Consider the following 26,894-nt stretch of genomic DNA (forward strand, 5'->3'; position numbering starts at 1 on the left):
TTTAGATACAACATCAACAACTTTTCATGACAAAGTTTATGAAAAAGGGGATCAATAAACTGGGCTTCATTAAAATGAAAAACTTCTGGTGTGTGAAAGACAATGTTAACGTAATGAGAAAACAAGTACAGACTGGGATAAAATATTTGCAAAAGACACAGAAATAAAGGACTGTAATCCAAAATATACAAAGAACTCTTAAAATTCAACAATAGGAAAATAAACAACCAGATTTAAAAATGGGCTAAAGACTTTAATAGACACCTCACCAAAGAAAAATATTCAATGGCAAATATGTATAAGAAAACATACACTCCACAGCATATGTCATCAGGGAAATTCAAATTAAAACAACAATGAGATACCACTACCAGAACTACCAAAATTTCCAGCACTGACAACACAAAATGCTGGGGAGGATGTGGAACAACAGGAACTCTCATTCATTGCTGGTGGGAATGCAAAATGGTACAGCTACTTTGGAATATATTTTGGTGGTTTATTACAAAACTAAACTTACTTTACTATATGATCCAGGAATCATGCCCCTTGGTATTTACCCAAGGGAGTTGAAAATTTATGTTCACACAAAAGCTTACACAAAATACTCATAGCAACTTTATTCATAATTGCCAAAACTTGGAAACAACTGAGATACACTTCAGTAGATGACTGGATGAATAAACTGTGGTATGTCCAGACAATGGAATATTATTTGATACTAAAAAGAAATGAGCCATCAAGTTAAGAAAAGACATAGAGGAAACTTAAATGCATATTATTAAGTGAAAGAAGCCAATCTGAAAGGCCACATATTGTAAGATTCTAGCTCTTTGACATTCTGGAAAGAGTAAAACTATGGAGACAGCGTAAATATCAGTGGTGGTCAGTGAGTGGTGGGAAGAATAAATATTTGGAGATAGGATTTTTAGGGCAGTGAAAATTGTCTTCATGATACTATAATGATGGATACATGTCATTGTACAATCATTCAATCCCACAGAATGTACAACACCAGGTTAACCCTAATGTAAACTATGGACTTAGGTGATTATAATATATCAATGTAAGTTTATCCTGTTGTTAGAAATACACTGCTTTGGTGAGAATGTTGATCATGGGGGAAGCTATGCATATGTTGGTGCAGGAGGCATATGGGAAATCACTGTGCCTTTCTTTTAGTTTTGTTGTGAACCTTAACCTGCTCTAAAAAATTAAGTCTTAATTAAAAAAATCCCTTTGGCTGTTCAATTCAGAACTGTCTCTAGGTAAAGTAAGAGTGAGAAAGACAGAGACCATTTACAGTGATCCAAGTGAAAAAGGGAAGTGGCTTGAACTAGGTTGGCAGTAACAGAGATGAAGAAAACTGGGCAGATTTGTGAAATATTTAGGAAATAAAACCAACAAAAGTTGGGAGAACGTCCACCATTTTCCAAAGGTCAGTTCATCCTGGCTTTCCAAAGCAAGGACCTAGGAAAAATTACATTAATACAACTCCCTTGAAATTGCAGAGGAAGCCAGTGACAAAAACTTTACCCTCACTTCAGATGTCCTGGGAGAACACCACTGATGCTAATTTTGTTGCTAAGAAACTACAAAGAAAAAGGAGAAGGAGAAGAAGAAAAAGAAAAAGGAAAAAAGATGGCACAGGCACATAATTTATATAATATTCAACAGTGTCCCTTGATCTTTTTTAAAGCCCTGTAAAGAAAATAAGATGAGAAGGGAGATCAGAGTTTAAAATTCAGAGTAAAGTGGATGCCCTATTATGTTCACAGTAATTAGCCTTTCCTGACAATGATATAAATGTTGATAGCACCCCTTTTAAAAATAAAACACAATATGATTCTTTAGATTTGTAGAGTGCTTTCCTGTTTACTAAGTTGTTCCATCACCTTTTCTAACTACTACTTGAGTCTTCTAAGGTAGGAATTATTGGCCATACTTTTTTGATGAAAAACTCTGAAGACCATTTTGGCATTGTAGAAAAAGCATGAACTTTGGAATCCTTCAGATCTGGGTTTAAATGTCTGTCAGCCTGCCATTTATTTAACGGGGAACTTCAGAGAATTATTTCAAAACTCAATTTTTAAGGCTTCTTTACCTTTATCCAAGGAGTCCTTTCACTACCATTAGCATCCCTTCCATGTACCCACCCTCTATTGAGTGTAAATAAGAAGAAAACTCAAGTCAGTCACAGCACTCTAAATTGTCGCTGTCAGAAAGATCATCTACTCCAGCCTCTACCTTCTCCTCTCCCCATTTCACAGGGCAAGAAATTGAAGCTGAGGAATTGGAAGAGATTCATTATCAGTCTGTAGACAGTTCTCCTGTCTCTGAGACCTATGTTATTTTCGTTTTACTTTCTCACCAGCCCAGCTGACTCAATTCTCTTTGAACAACCCTAGTTAAAAGCTTTGGTGGAATTAGAGGTTGTGATGACTATTCAAATAAAGTTTTCAAAGTATCTGTGCATTTCACTTACATACTCCTGTTTCCTATTATAATGGGGAATTGAAAATTAGCCTTGTTACAATTTGACATGTCTAAGAAGCCCTTTTGCATGTCTTTACCAAAAGGGGTGATTTGTGAGATTCCTCACTAAAAATGGCAGACAAGGGTATATTTGGGATATATGCAGGCAAGGCTGAAGCCATTAAAATACCAAGGGATAATTTTCACCACTTCAAGTAAAAAAGCCTTTGAATTCTGGAAGATTCATTTATAGCTCTTGTCCAAATGCCCTTGACATTGATTAATCTAGCTAAAATAGCAATGAGACGGAAGACTAGTTTGTGTTCTACTAATGTGGAACATAGAAAAAATAATGCCATTGTTTCAATGTCTTCATCTGGAAAATAGAGCTGATCATACCCATTCTTCTCTGCCTTTAGAATTAAGTTACCTCCTTTGGTCAGAGTAAGTAAATGCCCATGCTCCGCTGTAAACAATGTAAGTGTCTGTAGAAGACTGTAAATAGTAGAAGAGATCCACACAAAAATCTACACCAGCATTCTGGGAGAGACAGACCCTGCCCAGAACTAGAGGTGTAAGAAATTTAAAGGCTATGAAGGCCAAGGGCCCCTGCTGACACAAAGGGAAACCTCCTTTCCCATAGGTCTACCCTGCCACTTCTACTCTTCCATCCCCAATCTGCCTGTCCATCTTTACAGAAAGACTATGGTCTCTCCTCCATAAAGGGGCAATTGCAATATCCCACTTCAACCCCCAGTCCTCGCGGTCCACCAAGAGGAAGGAAAGCAGTCCCATGTAGTTTCCATTACTTGAATAGCACAGTTTCCAAGCTTAAGATATGCAAGGCAACTTGGAAAAGTAAGTGCCTGTATATAAGCAAAGGGCTGCAAAACCCTGGACAAAATCAAGGTCCCTGTGCACATGACCAGCGTTTTGGGAGTTTGTCTGCTTATCTGGGTGATTTTGCCTTTGCACATCTGGATAGATGAGAAATGTATGTTTAGACGCAATGTGACAGGAAAATGAGAAGAAAAGAGGGTAGAAATGACCTCTGGTTATTAGGCAGAGGGTTCTTAGAGCAACTGGCATCTGCCACAAGGCCCAATCTACCTCTACAGAGAAATTGGGGAGGTTTCAGCAAGTATCAGCTGCCTTGGCCATAGCTTCTTCCTCAGTTTGTAGGAGACACTCCCGTCTGTGCTTCTGTCTGCCTTGAACATATAGTCCCTCTCCTGAGACACTGGTACTCCTATCGCCCCTACCTACTCCCTTTCCTCTCACGCACAGAGTCTGCTTTGAGATTGGACTTCAGAACCAAATCTGTAAGTGTTGGCACTCAAGAGCTCCTCTTAGCACTGTCTTCAAAATAAAGCTCCTGGTTAAAGCTTCACCTCTGGCACCTAAAACCTGGTCCCTGCAAGTAAGAGGTATTCAGGGAGCTAGGGCCCTCCTGGGCTACAGAAATCCACTCCCGCCTTCACCCACGCTGCGCCAGCACTCATTTCTCCAAAGCCACTAGGCGTTAGCGCGCAGTGAGGGGAGGAGAGAAAAGGAAAAGGGAGGGGAGGGAGAAAGGAGGTGGGAAGGCAAGGAGGCCGGCCCGGCGGGGGCGGGACCGACTAGCAAACTGTTGCATTTGCTCTCCACCTCCCAGCGCCCCTTCCGAGATCCCAGTGAGCCAGCGTGCTGGGAGAGCTGGAGGGTCCGGAACAAACGCCGAGGCAGAAGAGGCAACAGAGGAAAGCGACCTAGATAGCCACTCCAGTGCAGGACAGGCGCCTAAGGGACGTACGGCGTCAACCCCAGCTGGGCTTCAGCGACAGCGAACGCTTCTTCCAGTGCGGCGGCTCGAAGCCGCCGCCCCAGAGCTGCCCTTTCCTCTTCGGTGAAGTTTTTAAAAACAGCTAGAGACTCGGAGGAAGCGAGGAAAGTGCCGGGTAGGACTGAGGGCTGCCTTTGTCCTCCTCCCCTTCACCCCGCCCCCCCACCCTCCTCTTCTGTTGCTGCCTCTGCCAGCTCCTCTCTGCCCGTCCCCCTACCCACTCCCCGCCCCCAGTCGGCCCAACGCTGCCAGCCCGAGTTTGCAGAGAGGTAACTCCCTTTGGCTGAGAACAGGCGAGCTAGCTGCACGTTGCAAAGAGGGCTTTGGGGAGCCGGGCAACCAGTGAGCCGCTTCAGCACTGCAGCTGGGACCCGGCTAGTTAGGCGGTACGCGGGGCGGGCCCCCAGGTTCCCCTCATTTCTTTTCCACCTCCTACTGCACGCAGCAGCCGGCCCCGTTTGCAGGACCATAGACCAAACAATGAAAGGCCAGAGGGCAGTGGGGGCTTCAGTAGACGATTAAAAACGAAAACAAAAACAACCAAACCTAACCAAACAAACCCTCAAACCCAAAATAAAGCATAAAGAGAATAACCCGGTTCCTACTTGCACCTGCTTCAGTGGACACTGAATTTGGAAGGCAGAGGGTTTTTCTTGTTTTTGTTTTGTTTCCTTTGAGACTTGGGCATCTCTTGACTCTACCCTCCCAAGATTTCAGGAGCAGGCTGTGAGCTTAGCAGGGCAGATCGTGTCCAGTGCTTGTTTTCCTGTACAGGAGACCTCAAGGTTGTCAGAGTGCTCTTGCGTGGTTATTCCTGCAAGTTTCTTTCCCAGGAGCTTCCCGCAGGTGGGCAATTAGCTGCAGGGACTACCGCATAGCAGCCTGTTGAACTCCTAGCTAGAGAAGGGGAACCGGGATAAAGGAATTAGGTGGAAGAGTCAGCCAAGCTCAAGGATGGAGGTTCAGTTAGGGCTAGGGAGGGTCTATCCCCGGCCGCCATCCAAGACCTATCGAGGAGCTTTCCAGAACCTGTTCCAGAGCGTGCGCGAAGTGATCCAGAACCCGGGCCCACGGCACCCTGAGGCCGCGAGTGCAGCACCTCCCGGCGCCCGTTTGCAGCAGCAGCAGCAGCAGCAGCAGCAGCAGCAGCAGCAGCAGCAGCAGGAGACCAGTTCTCGGCAGCAGCAGCAGCAGCAACAGCAGCAGGGTGACGATGGCTCTCCCCAAGCCCAGAGAAGAGGCCCCACAGGTTACCTGGCCCTGGACGAGGAACAGCAGCCTTCGCAACAACAGTCAGCCCACAAGGGCCATCCGGAGAGCGGCTGCGTTCCAGAGCCTGGAGCTGCTTCAGCCACCGGCAAGGGGCTGCAACAGCAGCAGCCAGCACCACCGGACGAGGATGACTCAGCTGCCCCATCCACGTTGTCCCTGCTGGGCCCCACTTTCCCGGGCTTAAGTAGCTGTTCCACCGATCTTAAAGACATCCTGAGCGAGGCCGGCACAATGCAACTCCTTCAGCAGCAGCAGGAGGTAGTATCCGAAGGTAGCAGCAGCGGGAGAGCGAGGGAGGCTGCTGGTGCTCCCACCTCGTCCAAGGACAGTTACCTAGGGGGCAGTTCGACCATCTCGGACAGCGCCAAGGAGTTGTGTAAGGCAGTGTCGGTGTCCATGGGCTTGGGTGTGGAGACATTGGAGCATCTGAGTCCTGGGGAACAGCTTCGGGGGGATTGCATGTATGCCCCAATCCTGGGAGGTCCACCCGCGGTACGTCCCTGCGCCCCGCTGGCCGAATGCAAAGGTTCTCTGCTGGATGACGGCGGAAGCAAGGGCACGGAAGAAACTGCTGAGTATTCTCCTTTCAAGGCAGGTTATGCCAAAGGGTTGGATGGCGACAGCCTGGGTTGTTCGGGCACGAGTGAAGCCGGGGGCTCCGGAACACTTGAGCTGCCATCCACCCTTTCTCTCTACAAGTCGGGAGCACTAGATGAAGCGGCGGCTTATCAGAATCGCGACTACTACAACTTTCCGCTTGCCCTAGCCGGGCCGCCGCCCCCTCCGCCACCTCCCCATCCTCACGCCCGCATCAAGCTGGAAAGCCCGCTGGACTACGGCAGCGCCTGGGCGGCTGCCGCGGCACAATGCCGTTACGGAGATCTGTCGAGCCTGCATGGTGGGGGTGCAGCGGGACCCAGCTCAGGATCACCCCCCACCACCGCCTCCTCTTCCTGGCACACTCTCTTCACAGCCGAAGAAGGCCAGCTGTATGGGCCCTGCGGCGGGAGCGGAGGCGGCAGCGCTGGCGAGGCAGGGTCTGTAGCCCCCTATGGCTACACTCGGCCACCTCAGGGTTTGGCAGGCCAGGAAGGTGACTTCCCGCCACCTGATGTGTGGTATCCGGGCGGTGTGGTGAGCAGAGTTCCCTATCCAAGTCCCAGCTGTGTCAAAAGCGAGATGAGCCCCTGGATCGAGAGCTACTCTGGACCCTATGGGGACATGCGGTAAGTTTCTCCTCCTAGACATGTCTTGAATGTAGTTAGTCGGCTTCTGGGGTATCTCTCCTCTCCTACCTATGGGAACACTCTACCCTGTGAGAGTTCAACAGTGTTCCATAAAAAATAAGGCCGTCCTAAATCTGGAGACTTCTGGGTATTCCTAGCCTGTCAAAGATAAGACCATAGTGCTCAGAACCCCCACTGTGTGCCCCAGTCCCCACCACCGAGGCCCCTGGGTGCTGGTGTGTGCCCTTCCAGATACCATAAGGACACCTCCCTTACCTCTAGCCCTTTAAAATCCTCAGTACCTCATGGTGCTCCATGTCCCAAAGGCTCCCAACTTAAATCCAATAGTAAGAGCCACTTTCAGAAATAAAGCTCTTAAGCCCTCCTGTAATTTTTCTTCTCCCTCTTCCCAAATCTGAGGACCCGGACAGGAAATATGGGCAGTTTCATCTCTTAGAGTGTGTTAGGGTTTGCCTCCAGCCTGTGGCCATCTTAGCAGGTTAAAGGCAAAAAGACCGGCCCAAATTTTTCTCAGTCCGCCTCCTCCAAAGAGATAAAATGGAGGTGCTGGATTAAGGGAAGAAGGTCTGAGTTCTCTGGGTTCTAAGGGCCACTGCGTGAAGACAGGGCAAAGTACATTCCCTGGCAACAATTGAGGACTTGCCCCAGGGTTGGAGTCGGCAGAGAGAATCTAACCCGGCAGGAGAGCAACCAAAGGTAGAGGAAAAGGAGAGGACAATTTTGTAGGTAAACACTGGGCAGTATTTACTCTCACAGGTTGACCATATTGGAAGTAGCTGCTTGAGTCGGTTTTCTCTTGTAAACTGTTTATTTTCTCTATGGAGTACAACAGATCCACAGTCCCCTACTTCAAGTTTGTATCAGGCCCATAAAAGAGGAGAATTTTTTTTAAATAAATAATTTATCCAGGTTTGAATCTGACTTATAAAGTGTTGGAAAATTTACTTAAGAATTTCCTGCTATTCCAGTGTGCTCAGAAATTGCTTTTAGGAGGGAGGAGTGAGGCTCTCTCATATATTCCTTCATTTTTAAGAATATGCTTGCGTTTTTTAATTAAAATGAAGTTGTCCTACAGTGTTATATTAGATGTGCTTGTATTTTGAAACATGAGCTGCTACCTCTAACAAATTTAGTAAGAACTGTTAGGGACCTAAAGCCATAATTTTGCCCATGAGTTTTAATTAGGATATGAGAAAAGTGGTGATCAGTTTCACCTTGCTTATTAAAAATTCTTCCCACATTTGTTGAGCTTATTGGAGATCATGTTGAAGATCCTCTCCCCAACCCCAACAAAGATATTAGTCTATCTCAGTGAGAGAGGGAATACTAACCAAGGAACTAACTCCTTAGGTGTGCTGGGTACTTATGTGCCCTTGGAATTATGTCTTGTTATGTTTTGTTTTAGCTGTTTTGTTTTATCTGTGACTTTTCCAAAATGTCTTTGTTGGCCTTCACATCTTTGGCGACTTAAATCTAACAATTTGCCTCCTTTCACTGATGCTTTTGTTCCTGGAAGGTTGATAGAACAGTGTTAGGACAGAAAGAGGAGGATAGGATTTCATAAAATATTATTTTTAGGGTTATTGAAGAAACAGCTTCTTACCAGTCTTTACATCCTAGTATTAGATTTTAAGTGTTTAGTTTACAGGATTTTCAAAGGTCATCAAAATGTTTTCCAGTTAGTATTTTTTGAAATATTTTTGCAATGTGGTTATACTGTGGAATAAAAGGTTTTCTTCATTTTATAAGAACAGATTTACTTGGTATGGTCAATTTTTTTCCCCCCTAGGGTTGTTGCTAGTCAGTTCTACGATGAACTTTTTTGAGGGATGGGGATGTCTCAGGTGCTTTTTGACATAACCATGATGCTAAACTGGAACCTTCTCTCTTCTGCACACCTTCCCCAACAATTAACTCATTAATAGGGGGGGAATGAACAATTTCGCATCTTCGTTAAGGGATGTGTTTCTTTGAAAATATAACCTGAGATTTACAGGAAGTAGCTATAGAAAGCAAAAAGTTCTTCCTATCAGGTGTGGAGTAAGCTTGGTTATTTTATCCCATGTCTTAGTGGGAGATTTTCTCTGTTAGAAAGACCTGCTTAAATTAATGACCTTAAATAGTGAGAATTTAGCAGTACCCAAAGAAAGTAAAAGATAATGAATCTTTCCCGGTTTGTGGTTGCAGCACTGGCTTTGAGAGTCTGGTGAAAGGGAAAACTGGCATTCCTGTCTTGTGGGTTGAAGGAGAATTTTCATTTCTAGGATAAAGAAAATTGTTGAGTCAGTTTGTTAAAAATTTTCAGTTTTATCAGAATGCAACCAACCCCAGTCTAAAAGTTGACATTTTCTTACTTTTTCTTTCTTTCCCTCACTTTGTTGGGGCACAGTTTGGTGAAAGGCAGGGGATTTTTAAAGCCAAAGCGAGAACTTCCACCCTGTCTATATTGCATGCATTGTGTGCTAAATTTGAGTTAAAAGATCTAAAAATTCTAGAAGCTTCAAATAATGTCGGATTCCTCCCTTTCCTGATTGTGTGTGTTCATCCATATTAGTTAATTGGAGGAGGGGGTTAACTTTAGTTACTTTTAGAATAACTCTATGTTCTTCTACATCTACAATGTTTCTGCTCAAAGGAGAGAGGCGGGAGGAGAGAATCTGAAGGTGGTCCTTTAAAACAAAACAAAAACGAACAACAACTTAATTTAGCATGTGGTTTGAACAGAAGGAATAATAAAAATTGATGGGGCTTGTGTACAACCCTGATGTTATTTAATGGAGCTGTCTTCTTTCAGAGATCAAACAAAACTACAACTTTGTTAATTGACCACCTGCCCACTTGACAGAACTAAACCCTTTTATATTTCAGCAAGCAGCACAATAATATGGAAAATATTCTTGGGAGTTGAGCCCCAAGGAAGACAGTGCCAGAATAAAAGCTTGGATTTAGATTAATTATCCGGATGCAAAAAGAACATTTTAATTTTTCTCTTGGTAACTTGTTCTGATCTTTATATGATAGGTAGTATTTTTGTAGTGCTTTGAGATCGGCAAATCCCGCTTTTTTCCCTCTTAGTTATTTAAGAAGAAGACATTTTATTAATCCCCTTTACATCTGCTCTCCCTTCTTCAGTTATCAGGTAAGTTTTATGATTATTTTGCAAGGAGAAGTTTATTTTCTAATGCAGAATTTTGCTTTGGAACGAAGATAGTCTGACGCTTTCTGTCCATAGTCCTTGAGAGTCAGTATGTTGTAAAGAAGGATCCTTCCTTCATCGTCAGCAAATAACTAGTGAGTTATGTTTGGGTACCAGTGATCAGAACCAGAGGACCAAGTAGCCACACTGGGTAGTATATCATTTAGAAATATGTGCAAGATGTACTGATGGAAGTCTCCTCTTTGTTGTCCACAGAGTATCTCTTTTAGCTCGGCCAAAGGTTAACATCAGTAAAAGATGTTTTCCAAGAAGCTTGTAGCCTTCCAATTGCGGGGTCACTTTGGGGCACTTTCTTGCCAGTGCTAATTTTACCTCATCAGACTTCCATTCTCTGTGTTGTAAACTTAGATATATCAATATAATATATTGAATTTGGGGGCACATTAAATTTTCTTTTTTAAGTGTCTTATTTCCCTGTAATAATTTTCTCCCTTGGTGTGCATATACACATTTAAAACAATGAATCCTTAGGATTCTGACTCTTATTTGTACTCTGACTGCTCTTGGTGAGATTATGAGTTGAAGTTAGGGACCTAGACAATTTTATTTTATTTTTCCATGGTGGTATCAATACCATCAGTTTCATTTGGAAGTCTGCTCAAACAGGGAACAGAATGCAGGCTAGGTGTGGTAAGCAAGGGACTTATTTTATAATCAAACCTGAAATCATGATTCTGAAAAATGAAAAGCAAACAAAAATCAAGTTTTGTGAGGTTGGTTAGAGAGGGTAAAGGAAACCTCTCCCCACCCCCTACCTCCACCATTTTCTCTTTGTCTGCAGCTTTCTCAAGTGCTGCCTGTCCCAGATTTTCTTTCATTTCTCTTCTTTCGTGCTTTTAACTAAATGGAAACATAGACACTTCTTTCTACTTTTGGGGGTTTTTTCCTCATTACACCTGTGGCATGCCCCTAAAGTTTTTTTGTTTTTGTTTTTGTTTTAAACATCTGGAGAGTAACCGATCAGATCTATCCCAGCACCTTTCTTGTAAGGCTAGATGACTTGAGGGGAGTGCAGAATTAATAGCTGGGCTTTTTTAGCTCCAGATTAGAGCCTGATTCAAGAGTTCCTGAGGAAGCTAAAATAGATGGCTTGAGGACCTGGTGATTTAATGAAGTATTTTGCCAGCTGCTGTCTCTCTCTTTTAATCTGTCTCTGTTTACTTGCCATTTTGGCAACCTTTTCTCAAAGCCTGAAAATAACCAGACCCTCACTGAGACTGTGCTGGGTCAGACCTCCACCACACTTTCACAAGCAGTACTTAAATCTATGTGTGACGATGCTTGTTAGAAGTGACTGGCTGGGCCAATAAATATGCTGATGATATGTAAAGTAATCATTTGAAAACAAAGAAAGATATTGAATAAGCTATTCTACCTGAGAATTCCCCTACCATCTTTCCATCAAGTTCTGAAATGTTGAATTCAGAGTTAAGTTATCCTCATCTTTTTTTTTTTAAGATTTTATTTATTTATTTAACAGAGGTCACAGGTAGGCAGAGAGGCAGGCAGAGACAGAGAGAGAGAGAGAGAGAGAGAGAGGAGGAAGCAGGCTCCCGGCTGAGCAGAGAGGCCCATGTGGGCTCCCTCCCAGGGCCCTGGGATTATGACCTGAGCAGAAGGCAGAGGCTTTAACCCACTGAGCCACCCAGGAGCCCCAAATTATCCTCATTTTAAACACAAAGCTTATTTTTTTCCCCCATTCCTTGTAATGTTCTCTACAGTTACCAGTATTGGTTGGCATTTGTCATATTTGAAGAGAATTATGAAATCTCACATTTATAGCACCCTTTTCAAAGAAAAGACCCAGTGTCTTATAGTTTACTGGCTAACACTTAAATAAGTTTGAGTAGGCCAGGAGGATGCTTAGTGAACAACCCTTTGCTCCTTGAGGGTATAGAAATAGTTGAGTTTTCTGTAATATTTGTTTACCATATGGAGAAACTTCTCTAGAGTAGCACTTACCAGCTTTTTTTTCTATAAGCTGCCTGCCTGAAAGATGTTTTAGATTGTTGCTCAGTAAGGGCTACTTTCAGTGGGTGTTGCATGGAAATGATAGGACTGTGAATTATGCACAATCCCTTGCACCCTCATGGGTGCCACCAGCCTTTCTCACTTAAACCATTTCCTGCTACCAACCTACAGGCCACATTAGGGTTGAGAGTAGCTCATCCAGATAAGCCTAAAACTCTAGAAGTGCTGGTTACTTGAGAATGCCGTGGATTTAGATCAGGTAATACCTGAATTTTATTTTATTTTTTAATAAAGGCTTTACTGAGGGGCACCTGGGTGGCTCAGTAGGTTAAAGCCTCTGCCTTCCGCTCAGGTTATGATCCCAGGGTCCTGGGATTGAGCCCCACATCGGGCTCTCTGCTCGGCAGGGAGCCTGCTTCCTCCTCTTTCTCTGTCTGCCTCTCTGCCTACTTGTGATCTCTGTCTGTGAAATAAATAAATAAAATCTTTAAAAAATAACATAAAAATAAAAATAAATGAATAACTAATATCTTTAAAAAGAACCACTTTAATTAAAAAAGCTTTATTGAAACATAATTCATTTTCATCCTTTAAAAATGTGCTGCTCAGGATGCCTGGCTTAAGCCTCTGCCTTCAGCTGAAGTCATGATCCTAGGGTCTTGGAATCCAGCCCCAATTCAGGCTCCTTGCTCAGTGAGAAGCCTTCTTCTCCCTCTGCCCCTGCCCCCCACTCATGCTCACTGTCTCTCTTTCTCAAATTAATAAATACAGTATTTCAAAAAAAAGTGTGCAGTTCAAAGGTTTTTGGTATATTAGTTGTATTCAGAGTTGGGAAACCAGCACCACTATTTTAAAATCTTTTAATCAAAAAGGTACAAACATCTAATCTTAAAATAAATAGCCATAGGGATATAATACACAGCATGCTGACTATAAGTTGATAATACTGTAGTGCATACTTGAAAGTCACCAAAAGAATAAATCCCGAAAGTTCTAATCACAAAAAAACCAAATTTTTGTAACTTTGAATGGTGACAGTTAGTAACTAGACTTACTGAGGTGATCATTTCACCATGTATACAAGTATTGAATCACTATGTTGTACACCTGAAACACAATGTTATTTTTCAGTTATATCTCTCTAAAACTAAAGAAAATAAATTCAGTAAAATAAAATAAAATAAAATATTTTAGTCATCTAGTGTCACTCCCCGATGCCAAACACTGAACAACTATCAACCACCAATCTACTTTTGGTCTCAGTGCGTTTGCTTATTTTAACATTTCATTTAAATGGAATCATGCTGTATGTGATCTTTTGTGGTCAGCTTCTTTCATACAAAATAATATTTTCAGTGTTCATCCATGATGAGGCAGGTATCAGTATTCTTTTTTATAGTCTTTATTCTTTTTTATAGCCAAATAATGTTCCATCATACAGATAGATGTATCACATTTTATCTACCTGTGTATCAATTGTTGAACATTATAGTTCTTTCCACCTTTGACTTCTATGACCAATACTTCTATGGACATTTATGAAAATTCATACAAATGTTTTGTGGATATACGAATATGATATTTTTAATTCTTTTGGGTACATACCTAAGAATGGAGTTTCAGGATTATATGGTAACTCTGTGTTTGACCTTCTGAGGAACTCACAAACTGTTTTCATAATTGACTGCACCATTTTACAATCTCACCAGCAATATATGAGGGTTCCAGTGTTTCTACATCCTTCCAATACGTGTTGTCTTTTTAATTATATTTGTCCTTAGTGTGTGTGAAGTGCCATCTCAAAATGGTTTGTCATTTGCATTTCTTTAATAGCCAGTAACATTGCCCATATTTTCATGTCCTTATTGGCTGTTTGTATATTTTCTTTGAAAAAATCTCTATTCAGAACCTTTACTCATTTTTAATTGGAATTTTTGTCTTTTTATTATTGACTTCTAAGAATTTTTTTTAAGATTTTATTTATTTATTTGACAGACAGAGATCACAAGTAGGCAGAGACACAGGCAGAGAGGAGGCAGAGAGGAGGGAGCAGGCCCCCTGCCAAGCAGAGAGCTCGATGTGGGGCTCGATCCCAGGACCCTGAGATCATGACCTGAGCCGAAGGCAGAGGATTAACCCACTGAGCCACCCAGGCGCCCCAAGTTCTAAGAGTTTTTTTGATGTGTTCTGGATACAGGTCCTGTAACAAATTATGATTTGTGAATATATATTGTATTCTGTGAGTTGTCTTTTCACTCATTGAAGCACAAAAATTCTGAATTTTGATAAAGTCCAATCTATTGTTTTCTTAGGTGGCTTGTGATTTTGGTGTCATATATAATAAAGGTCTACCTAATCGAAGGTCACAAAGATTCATACCTAGGCTTCCTTCCTAACTATTAAGTTTTGGGTTTTGACTGATTTTCAGTTTTTATATAACTCATAAGATGCGAATAGAGTTCAGTTTCATTCTTTTGCATGTAGATATCAACAAATGATGTAGTTATCACAACACCACTTGTGGATTCTTTCCTCATTTAACTGTCATGGCACCCTTTGAATCAAATCAGTTGACTATAAACGTGAAGTTTTTTTTTTTTTTCTTTCTTTCTAGACTCTGAATTATATCTCACTGCTTTTTTAGCAATATTATACTGTCTTAATTACTCTAGGTACTTAGTAAGTTTTGAAATGAGGAAGTGTGAGTCCTCCAACTTTGTTGTTTTTAAGATTGTTCTTTCGGCTTTTCTGGGTCCCTTGAATTTCTGTATTAATTTTAGCATCAGTTTGTCAATTTCTACAAAGAAGCCAGTTGAGAATCTGATAGAGTTTATATTGAATCTGTAGATCAATCTGGGGAGTGCTGCCATCTCAACAATGTTAAATCTTCTGATCTGTGACCATGAGATCCTTTCATTTATTTAGTTCTTTTTCAGCAATGTTCTGTAGTTTTAAGAGTATAAATTTTGTACTTTTGTTAGATTTATTCCTAAATACTTTAATTTTAATGCTATCATGAATGAAATAGTTTTCTTTATATACCTTTGAAATTGTTCCCTGCCAGTATATAGCGATGGAATTGATTTTTGTATATTGACCTTGTATCTTGCAACCTTGCTGAAAGTACCTGAGTTCTGAACACCTCTGGACTTAAGAGACAGGTTTCTGTTGCTGTACTAAAGTTAAAGCATACTTTGTCCCAGCCTATATGAAAGCCACATAGGGACACTGTTCTCAAATTTCTTCAGTTGTAAATTGAAATTGGTGATGCCAGCCCTTTTCTGGATGAATAGAAGAACGTCTCTAAAATTATCAGGTCTTGACAGAACAGTAGGAAAGAAACCTAATAAGGTTTGTGCAGTTAATAGTCCCCTTTTAGTATTTGGATTTGGAAACTACTAGCAAGGAGATGAGGAATTAATAATAATTTCTACATAGAAGTAACAAATGCAAACTAGGCCAAAGAAATAACTAGCTATATTTAGTTTATGTTTAGGTTTGTGTAAACAGCTGGAGTCATAATTTTATGTTTTTAAGTGCTGTCCTTTGGATAAAGTAAATGCCACCACTCCTTCTGGTGTGTATTTCTAGATGAGGAAATGGTTCATTTACTTTCATATAAACTGGACTTCTTTTTGGCGATGGACTCTATAACCATGAAGCAGAGATACAATTTACCTAAAGGGACTGAACTTTGGCCTCACTAACACTCTAGACTAAGGGTTATATCTAATTAGCTACAGCTTTTGTGTCCTGATAATGGTGCATAAACTGCAGGCCACTGAATAAAAGGTCCTATCATGACTCAGCTGTCTTTATAGATGACCTTATTAAAGTGATTTTTAAAAAGTACACATCCATCAACCACTTTTCATTAAACACCTGCTATATGCCTAGCTGTGTTCTATAAGGATGTCAGGGTAAAGAGGACACAATTCAGAAGTATCTTGAGATTACTGCCCTCAAGGAGTTTATAACCATTAAAACAACTACAACAAAGAATGACTACACTGTGATGCTGGTATGATGAGATGCTGGTTTGTATGGCACAGACTTTTCAAATGTGGGCATTTGAAAAGAAATGTATCAAGTTAGGCTGAGCTGGTCAGCAGTATTAGCAGTGGCTGCCTTTTATCCTCTATGGATTAAGTGGGGACATGACTGAACTCTAACAATAGATTATAGGTCTTGATGGATGTTTCAAACACTGGGAAGTGATAAGTCTCTAAAGACAATGACGAATGAACTCAAGTAAGGGGTTGAAATATATTTCTGTTTTTTTCAGAAGTACCACCCCAGTTAAGTTAGTTACTAGTTTCTTCCTTAGTTCCTTTGGTTATATTATTGCACATACTGGGAACATGTTTTGGTATCTTTGACTATACAAGTCTTAGGAATAGGAATTAATTAAAATTGAGGGTGTCTATTCTTGGTGTGAGAGCTAATGAAGATATTAAATTAATTAAAATTGAGTGCATCTATTCTTGGTGTGAAGATATCTAGTGGGGTGGTTAAATTAAGAATTATTATTCTGCTCTCAGAGTTTCCTTTGATCGTAGTGGCTTTCTTTGAGGTTCTGTATAAATGGCATTTTAGGGTGTTAATTAAGGGAGGGAAGTGAGAAGTACAAATCAAACAATTCTGGGAGTAAGGGACATATGAAAGATTTTTTTTTTTTAAATAAGGGCTTTGTTGAATTAGATGATGTAGCTTTTTGAAATGGTCCACCCTTTCTTTTTCTTTCTTTCTTTCTTTTTTTTTTTTTTGTGGGAGAAGGAGCCAGTGCAATGGCTTGTCTTTATTGGAAAGAGGAAACTTCACAGCACATTCTGAGTAAGTTAGTGCAAAGGCTCAGCTGGTGGGCCAGCTGGTGGGGCACCAGCTTGTAATGGGTTCCACAGCTAAGGCACCACTGGGCCTCGCCTTTGTGGAGAACCAGATGACGGTACTATTGTCCTCTTCACAGATGCAGCCCACTATTAGCTTGTTGGTGATAGATGGGAATAAATTAGGGTCTTCCTTGGTGCCTGCAGCTGCCTTTGGGGCTAGCATATTGTATGGGTCCAGTCTTTTCCATGCAGCCATCATGACCTCCCTCTCCAGCCCAGTCGCCTGGTCATCATCAGTAGGAATATCACCTCCAGATGCCATGGTGCGCACCCTTTCAATCATAGATTCTGTTTTCTGTGGTTTGAGTAGATTCTTTGCTTGTGGAAGTGTAGTCCCACTATCTGGCCACTGGGGGGTGGAGGGGCTGCAGCTGTCCTGTGGCAGGAATTTCCTGGGAATGGCTGGCCTCCTTTGTACAGGTTAACTTGAGCCAGAGCCACCTACTTTATTGTGGTACTTAGTATTTTATTTTTAATGTCCCTTCCCAAAGTGCAGAAAAACATTTTTAGTAACACTGATTCCTTAATACCTTTTTCTGAATGTGAAGCTGGGAGCAGTGACCTTGGATATATTCCAATAGCACTTTATAGTTACAGATCAGTTTCTTATCCCATTCTTGCTTTTCATCCTCTTTTCTACCCTCTACATGTAGCCAGGTTTCAAGTATAATACTCTTCATACTTTTATACTATTGTTACTTCCACTGTAAATATTATGTTCAGAGAGGTTAGGTAACACGTCTAAAGTCAAACAGCTTCAAAGTGACAGAGCTAGGATCTCCATCTTACTCTTTCTCAAATCAAATGTCCCTTTTATTTCACTCCCACTTCTGTCAAGTCATATATAGGGAGTAGGAGATTCAGAGAGACAAAGGAACCTTAATTGGTATCTATAATAGAAACTGGTAAAGCCTGTAAGGCTTTTGTGTCTCTTACTTACTCACCAGACTGAGTTTGGTATATTTTAAAAAATATATTTTATTTATTTATTTGACAGAGAGAGAACGAGAGATGACAAGTAGGCAGAGAGGCAGGCAGAGGGGGAGAAAGGAGCAGGCTCCCTGCTGAGCAGAGATTCAGTTGCGGGGCTCAGTCCCAGGACCCTGAGATCATGATCTGAGCCAAAGGCAGAGGCTTAGCCCACTGAGTCACCCAGGAGCCCCTGGTGGATTGGTATGTATAAGAGTTCTAGGTGCAAATAACCTACCATCCTATTTTATAATCTGAATTTATTCAACAAATACTTATGGAGCACTTATTTGCCAAATTCTGTAATAGACACCAATGATACAACAGTGAACAAAGCAGACAAAAATCTTCCCTTTGTGGAGTTTACAGTGTAGTAAGAGGAGACTTAAGTGTCACAAAGAATAGCTTAACAGATTGTGGGAGACAGAGATTAATTGTGGGAGAGATTATTTTATATTTGTTGGTCAGAGAAGGCCTTACTGAGAAGGTGATATTTGAGCAGAGACATGAAGGAAATGAAGGGGTGAGCCACAGAGATATCTTGGGTTGTAATATTCCAGACTCAAGCAACCACAAGCACAAAGGGCCTGAAATAGGAGCACACTTGGTGTGATGGAGGACAGCAGGGGGTTCTGTATGGCTAGTTTAAGTAAATGGAGAGTCATGTGAGATCAGACTTAATGAGGGGCATTGCAAGTCTTCATTAGGACTTTGTTTTTGGGCACCTGGGTGGCTCAGTCCTTAAACATCTGCCTTGGGCTCAAGTCATGGTCTCAGGATCCTGGGATTGGGGATCGCAAAAGGCTCCCTGCTTGGCAGGGATTCTGCTTCTCCCTCTCCCACTCTACCTGCTGTGTTTCTTCTCTCACTGTGTCTCTCTCTGTCAAATAAATGAATATTTTTTTTTTAAAAGGACTTTGGTTTTTACTCTGATACGGGAATTCATTGGAGGGTTTTGAGCAGAAAAGTAATATGAATGACCTATATTTTAAAAGAATCCTTCTTCATAACATCTACCACTTTTTGATAGTACATGCATTTGTTTGCTGACTTACTGTCTGTGGAGAAGAGACTGTAAGAGCAAGGGGGAACCAGATAGATGAGACTACCACAGTGATCTAGGCGAGAGGTGATGGTGGCTTAGACCAGGGTGGTATTGATAGAAGAGAGAAGTGGCTGGATTCTAGATGTGTTCTGATGGTAGAGCCAATGGCATTTACTGACAGGTTAGGTATTCATTGCGAGAAGAGTCAGGGCTGGTTGCTCAGCGTCTGATCTGAGCATTGAAAAAATGTGATTATTAAAAAAAAAAGTGATTACCATTTACTGAGATGGTGAAGATTTTAAGAGCAGGTATTGTGTGAGGCGGGTAGGAATCAAGAGCTTGATTTTGGATTTATAAAGTTTAAGTTATCTGTTGAACATCCTGATGGCTTCCTCTCATTTTCCACGCAGTGCCCTCAGTTTTTTTCCTCTTCAAGATTAATTGGGATTACTAGATTAATTAGATTAAGATTGATTAGAGAACTTGGGGCGCCTAGGTGGCTCAGTAGCTTAAACCTCTGCCTTTGGCTCAGGTCATGATCTTGGGGTTCTTGGGATCGAGTCCTGCATCAGGCTCTCTGCTCATCGGGGAGCCTGCTTCCCCCTCTCTCTCTGCCTACTTGTGATCTTGCTCTCTGTCAAATAAATAAATAAAATCTAAATAAAAATGATTGATTAGAGATCTTGTTGGCTTTTTGTGCCCACTCCTCTCTCCCTTTTCATTTTATGAAAGCCTAGAAAAGGGTAGGGACTTATCCAGAGTGAAACAACAGACTGGCAATAGAGTTAGAGCATAAATTCAGTTCTCCTGGATCCCAACTAGGTACTTCTTTTCTCAGTATCATTCTAAAACCTCATTTGGAGTAGAGAGTGAGTCTTTTCTTCTTACCCAAACCTTAAACCTGGTAATTATATTAAACAGTGAGTAAATAACCACAACATCACACAAATTGGCTGCTATCTCCAATCAAACCAAAATATTATAATTATGTTTTCACTGGACCATATAACAAAATAACTTATCTATGAAAAACATAGTAAGAAGACTTTTAAAGGCTACTGGACTTTGATTACATCTGGAACCTACAGAGAATCTGAACAGAAATGGCCTGAGGTGATAAAATATTATAATTCATGGAACCCGGGATACCATCATGTCCAACCAGATCATTTTCTGGATGAGGTGTCTGAGGCACAGAGGTGGGAAGGAACTTCACCAAAATCACATAGAATGTTGGTGCCTTTTAGTCATAGTCTGTTCTGAGGTTGCTTCATTGGAAAAGTCTGTATTGTAAAAGTGGCTCCCCACTGAGAAGAAATAAGTATAGTAATAGCAATAATAATGATAACACTTACCGTGTACCAAATTTTGGTACCTTACATGGATTAACTCATTAAATTCTCATAACAACCTTGGTAAATAGGCCCACAGAGGTTAAATAACTTACCCAAAGGTCACATAGCTAGGAAGTAGCAGAGCTTGTGTTTATACCCAGGGAGTCTGGCTTATAACTACAGTGTTATAACCACTGAGCAATACCAGCAGCTTCTCAGATTAGCCAGCCATTATGCTACCATTCAAAAAGACTGGGGGTACCTGGGTGGCTCAGTGGATTAAGGCCTCTGCCTTCAGCTCAGGTTCATGGTCCCAGGGTTCTGGGATTGGGCCCGCATCCGCTCTGTGCTCAGCAGGGGGCCTGCTTCCCCCTCCCCCCTTCCTGCCTCTCTGCCTACTTGTGATCTCTGTCAAATAAATAAAATCTTTAAAAAGACTGGTTACTGGGATGACCTAATTATGTACTGCCTCTATTATAGTCTACTGATCCTCACCGAATGAATAGCTGAATGCCTGGGAATTAAAAGTGGAGGTGGAGGGACACAAAGAAGGTAGTGGAAAGAAGTTGACCATTTATAATAGGAATTAGAAAGCAGAACTGTAGAAATTATTAAAAATGGCCTAGAGTTACTGAGGTGATTGAAAATCTCAAAGCCAATACAAACCTGGGCAGTTTAGTGCCTGCTTAAATAGGAGGGCTAGCAAGTTAAGAAAAACTTGTTTTACATGTGTTAATTCATTAATCCTCAAAATAACTCCCTGAGGTAGGTTGTGTTATCATTCCCATGTTATTGATAATGAAACAGATACAGAACAATTAAGCAACATACATGACTAAGATTATAAAACTAAGTGGAAGAGCCTATATTAGAACCTAGGCAGTTGACTCTACAGAACTTATATTCCTTTCCAGTACATTTAGGGAAAGGGGTACTACTCATACTAATTTTTTAAAAATATAAAAAATAGTGCATGAACTTAAAACATTGTGTAACTTTTATCCTTATAATACATCTGCTTCTTTTAAGTGTTCTTAGGGGGAAAGGTTCTTACCAAAGGTCACCTGGTGAGTAAGTCGCAAAACCAGAGCTTAAATTTGAGGCTCCAGACTCCCAGACTTCTTTGTATTCTCTCACTTTGGCTTTCTTCTCACACAAACTTGTATCCCTCTGTTCCTCCTTCTGTATCATCCTACTCATTACTTTAAAAAAAAATAACTTTAAACAATCTGAGGGGTTTAGAAGTGGCGAGGGGTGGGAGGTTGGGGGAACCAGGTGGTGGGTATTAGAGAGGGCATGGACTGCATGGAGCACTGGGTGTGGTGCAAAAACAAGGAATACTGTTATGCTGAAAATTTTACATATATATATATATATATATATATATATATATATATACATATTTAAAAAAATAACTTTATTCATCAGCAAGATTGGGCCGAGAATGGGGAAAATGATCAGATTCCATATTATTCTAGACACTGGACAAGTGGAACACAAATATCAGGGAAAAAAAGTCAGCTTGTGGAATTTTCCCTAAATAAAAACATCTTTACTATATAACAAGATGTTGCTTTGTCCTTCTAGGCTCAAATGAGTTGTGCAAGATCCCTAGGAAGAACTAAATGTGGTTGTCAGATAAAATTTTTGTTACTGTGGAAATAGAAAGAGGCAACTACAAATGTCTGCTTCTGTCCAGATTTTTTTTTAAAGAAGGTGCAATCTTACCACTCATAAGTGGTAACTACTTAATTATTTCTTTTGAAAGTTGACAGTACATAAGAGAAAGCATTTTACCAAACCTATCATATTGGGTCACCTTTCTGAAAGCATAGCCTAATTTTTAACTGGATGAAGAGGTGCATAAACTGAGAATTGGGAATAAAGATGGAAAACCTTGTTGATTGACGTTTGGGTGTAGAAAGGATTCCAAAACATGTTTTGGGTCTGTTTAATATGCCCACTCCTCCTCTCTTTCATCTTTGTTTAAAAATACAAAGGTTAACAAGTGTGTATTCTGTGGAGTTGAACAAGCTGTTTGATCAGGCTTTTAAATAAAAAAGACTAACCTAGACTGAGACATTTCAGTCATCAACTACCTAATTTTTGACAGAAAATGGTAACCATACACATATTTTCAGAGGGTGTTTAGTTTGCTTTGGACACTTGCTGGACTTCACTGAGGTGCTGGATTGGCTCAAAATATGCTAAGTCAGATATGGAATTGAGTAGAGCGGGCTCTTCTTTAGGGACATTTCTACTCTTCCAAGTTAGAGTTCCCCATCAGAGATGACCCTACCGTATCTGGGAAAAGCTGCATTACAGTCTTAGGGAATTAATGTAGTGAAATGATGTATCGTTGTTTCCCAAAGCTTTCTCAGTCATTCCTTCTACCTGAGGTCAGATCCTCATCACCTCTTACCTGGATTAGTGCAGTGACCTCTTGCCTGCTCTCTTGAGTCCTCCCTGCTGCTCCCTGATTCATATTGTATTAATCCCACCAGGTTAACCTTCTTAAAGTTCATCTATAGTACTATATGTATTTTTTCATCCATTGGCCTATAACTTCCTTGAGGGTTGAAATTCTAATTTACCTCTTCATTCCCAATACTTAGTATGGAGGAAGCCTTGCTACACAGGTAATACCTGTTTGAAATTGCATCTCCTCCTCATTTGCTTATAGGTTAAAGTCCAAATTCTTTAAGTCTGGTGTTCAAGACTTTTCATGATCTGGCTTATTGTTCCAGCCTCAGGTCCTGTAATTCCCTTACAACAATCTTCAGCTCCAGCCATATGGTCTAGTCACTGTCACCTTAAACCATCCTTACTCCTTTCTTTATTCTTTGAACTTGATGTTTTTCCTATCATTCCTTTGACCTTGAAGCTATCCCAATTTTAATACCAGCCGTTCTTTTAAACTTAGTTCAAAAACAGTCTCCTACCACATAAAATTTCTCATCCCCTAACCCATTCAGAAGTGATCTCTGTGACATAATATGGTTGAAAGAATGTAGGGTTTACTTTCCTCATCTGTAAATTAGGGCTAGAAATCTATAGTTTCTAAGTTTTGGGGCCGGAGAGGATCAGATGATATGGCATGTTAGGTTCAAGTCAGGAGTCAGTGCTTATGCCTTTTAGATGTATCCCTTTGTTCCTTCTTCATAGATATGGTACTTAGTTCTCTGAATTATGATAATTATTTGTGTGGATGTCTTATATATCTTCCTAAACTGTACTCTCTTTTAGGGTAAAAATTATTTCATGGATATCTTTGTGTAAAACACACAAAACACATACCTTAGCACTTAGCATATAGTAGGTATTCCATAAGTACTCTTTAATTAAGTGATTCTGGGTCAGTTGTATTAAGTGACTGCCAAAAACAACTGGTGGATCACAAGCTCCATTAATGGAAATATGAGATTCAGAATAAAGGAAGTGATAGTCTTGCTCAGTTAAATTCTGGTTGGACTGTATTTGCAGTCAACCCAGTATTCATGGGGTATCTCCTTTTGTAAAGCATGGAGAAGGTGTGAGAAGGGAAGCAGGGAGCAGTAGATATAAATATTGTCTCAGTATAACTGAAGGACTGTTATGGAATTAAGGAGTTAGATATTTTTCTCTAGTACCCCAAAGGGCAAAACCAATGAAGGTAGTTTGCAGTTTAGTAAAAAGAAAACATTTTCTCAGAGTAGTTTCACCCTACATCAGAAATTTTAAAGCTGGGCCAGAAGAGTTTTCTTTGTACCTACATGTATGTATATATGTTTATCAAATTAGTTGATGTCATTTCACGTGAAAATTTTTATTTCCAGCCTTGGGAATGAAGATCTGGCATTGCTGAGCCTATATTCCTGCATGGCAATAACCAGGCAGAAGCAAGGAGCAACTGCTCCTTCAGATGGGGTGTGCACTTTCCAGTTTGCCCACGCACCAACAACCGGCTTTATTCACTTAAGTTACTTGCTTGACTCTTCCAGGCATTTGAATTTGCCATCCCTGTCAGATCAGGGGCCAGGCAAATGATGAAAGCCTTCCTTACCCCAAAGGCTTTTGTTCCTTATAGAGGAGGGACTAAGGAAAAGTACAAAGGAGTCTGCAATCAGAATTATAAAACTGGCTTTCAGTTCTGGCACAGCTATTTACCTACTGTATGACCTTGGGTGAGTAACTCAACATCTCTGTGTTCACCCTTTTTATCTGTGGAATGCTCTGCTCACAGTATCACTATGTTTATTAAATAAAACAACTTACATAAAGGGCACATTGCTTAGTAGATACTGAAATATTAGTTTCCTCCTTACCCATCACACCCTTTCTGTCCAACTGGCAGTGTTACACAAGTAGTAAATTAACCCTCATTGAATGCATTTGGAAAGAAGCTGGACTCATTTGGGACTATGTATATAGGGCAGAGATGTGGGCTCACAGTAGGTGATTTCCACAGTTGGTTCCTAACAATTGTAAAGCCTACAAGTTACTTCAAAATTCCCATCTCAAGGATTTTAGGTATCTTGTAGAGTTAGGGATTTTTAATAAACAACAGAAAGGGTGAGGGCTCTTGGGAGAGAGGTTGGGGTCAGGGCTAAAGTGTAATGTGTTGGGATTCAAGCATAGGCTTTGGCATTTGACAGACCTGGTTTAAATCCTGTGTCTCTGACAATTATTAACTGCGTGTTCTGGGCCACTTAATCTTTCCTAGTTTCAGTTTCCTCATTTCTAAAATGAAGATACTAATACTTCCTTTCTAGGGTTCTTATGAGGGTGAGTGACATAATGAATGTAAAACATTTTGACCAGTGTCTGCTCCAGAAAAAAAGCTAGATAAAGTACCTGTTATTGTTGTTTTTATTGTTATGGTTATTATACCAATCAAGCAGAGCTTAGGAAAATGCACAGCTAGACTCTGAATTGCATGGGCCTTTCCCCAGGCCCCTGCTGCCCGTTTCTCCCCTCCACTAAAGCTCCAGTCTCCAAAATGCTTTGACTGGAGTAGAAGTGTGCAGTCATTGCAGATAACAGAGAGTGTGATTTGCTTTCGTAATGCATATTACTAAGTTACTTCCCTCAGCTCAGCTGAAATCTTTCACTAGTTGATGCTTGTTTCAGAGTGCAAGACTGAGCTGGTCTGAAAAGAGAGGGAGAATGAAAAGACCCTTCCTCTCAGCCAGAGGTCATGATCCTCCACAGGCAACAGAGAGGCCCAGTACAGTGTCTGGGCCCTTGGTGAATTTGAGGCCCCTACATTTAAACCACTCGCTCCATCTCATAGGTTGTTTCCCCATCCCCCACGAAATCACTGGGTAGGAATTTACTTGACTCCTTCCATGGCCTGGAACTGTCCCCTTTCTTATCCTTGTGCTCCACACAGCTGGCAATAGGCAGTCAGGAGAATATAAACAAGCCTCTTAGCATAGAGAAAGAGCTTCATAACAGTGTGAAATTTGCTTGGGAACCTCATGTTTACAAAGGACCTTCTTTACTTCCTTTCAATATCCCAAATAGTTTAAAACTTTTGTTTTAAACTGTCTCAGAGCAGCTCTTTGCTTGAGTGTATTTAAAGATCTGCTGAGTCATTGAAGAGCAAGCTGCCCAATCACAAGAGACAAGGACTATACCCCAGTCTATGGGGGAGTAAGTTGATAGGTGAAATCTATTTGGCTTCCTCCCATGGGGAAGGAGGAGGCAACCCACTTCTAGCCCCCACTATTCTAGAGAGCCTCTATTGAGACTCCCTGTTCAATCACATTTGGTTTCCTTCTCAGTTTATAAAACAGTAAGAGTGAAAGGGAAGGAGCTCTGGCACCAGTGGGTCAGCTGTCTGGAGTTGTAATGTTCCTACTATTGGTAACTGGGAGTAGCAAGAGAGTGTCAGTTTGATATATTCATTTCCCTCTGTCCTTTTAGTTTCTGGTTATGTGCATTGTTACCATGGCACATGCCAGTTGCTGGAAAATGATACATTTTTTTTCTACTTTATTCTTCATTGCAATTCTGAATTTATTAGTGGAGAAATTAGCAGTTAGTAAGTGTTCATTGTAGGTACAGTTCAGGCTTCTCTAGCTGCAGTTTTCGTTCTCGTTTTCATCCTGTAAGTCTATAGTTCCAAAATTTGACAAAGCCTTGAGTTTCTTCTCAGTCCTGGCCTCTTTGAACTCTTTTCTTTTTTTTTTTTTTTTAAGATTTTATTTATTTATTTGACGGACAGAGATCACAAGTGGGCAGAAAGGCAGGCAGAGACAGAGAGAAGCAGGGTCCCTGCTGAGCAGAGAGCCTGACGATCCCAGGACCCTGGGATCATGACCTGAGCTGAAGGCAGAGGCTTAACCCACTGAGCCGCCCAGGTGCCCCTGAACTCTTTTCTATAGACTCCAAGCCCCTTTCTTTTTCAAGGCAAGTGTTCTCTCCTTTGTCTGTTGCTACCTTTTGTACATTTGTATCTCCATTTCCTCAACCTATCTCCCATGCCATCTCCCCCTCATCAAAATCTTCCTCACTTGGTTGCCACCACCTCTGGACAGAGAAGCCAGAGTGAATCCAAAAAGAATGCTTCTTGGATGACTTTGAAAGGTATTATAAGATTGTTTTAACAGTGGCAGCAGTGACTTGTTCTGACAACCAGATCCAGGAACTAAAAGAAATCAGGTTAGCCA

The 26,894-nt window shown here is 41.2% G+C and overlaps 1 protein-coding gene across 1 annotated transcript in view; it reads left to right on the plus strand.

Moving 5' to 3' along the window:
* Positions 1–4,104: 4,104 nt before the first annotated feature.
* AR (androgen receptor) overlaps positions 4,105–26,894 on the plus strand; it is a 212,310-nt gene continuing 189,520 nt past the window's right edge. Inside the window, exon 1 of the mRNA XM_059156984.1 lies at positions 4,105–6,795. Within this exon, the coding sequence (XP_059012967.1) occupies positions 5,252–6,795 (1,544 nt within the window). The 5' untranslated portion in view covers positions 4,105–5,251. The remainder of the gene's footprint in view (positions 6,796–26,894) is intronic.

Source organism: Mustela lutreola, chromosome X (assembly GCF_030435805.1).
Source record: "Mustela lutreola isolate mMusLut2 chromosome X, mMusLut2.pri, whole genome shotgun sequence".
NCBI classification, from domain to species: domain Eukaryota; kingdom Metazoa; phylum Chordata; class Mammalia; order Carnivora; family Mustelidae; genus Mustela; species Mustela lutreola.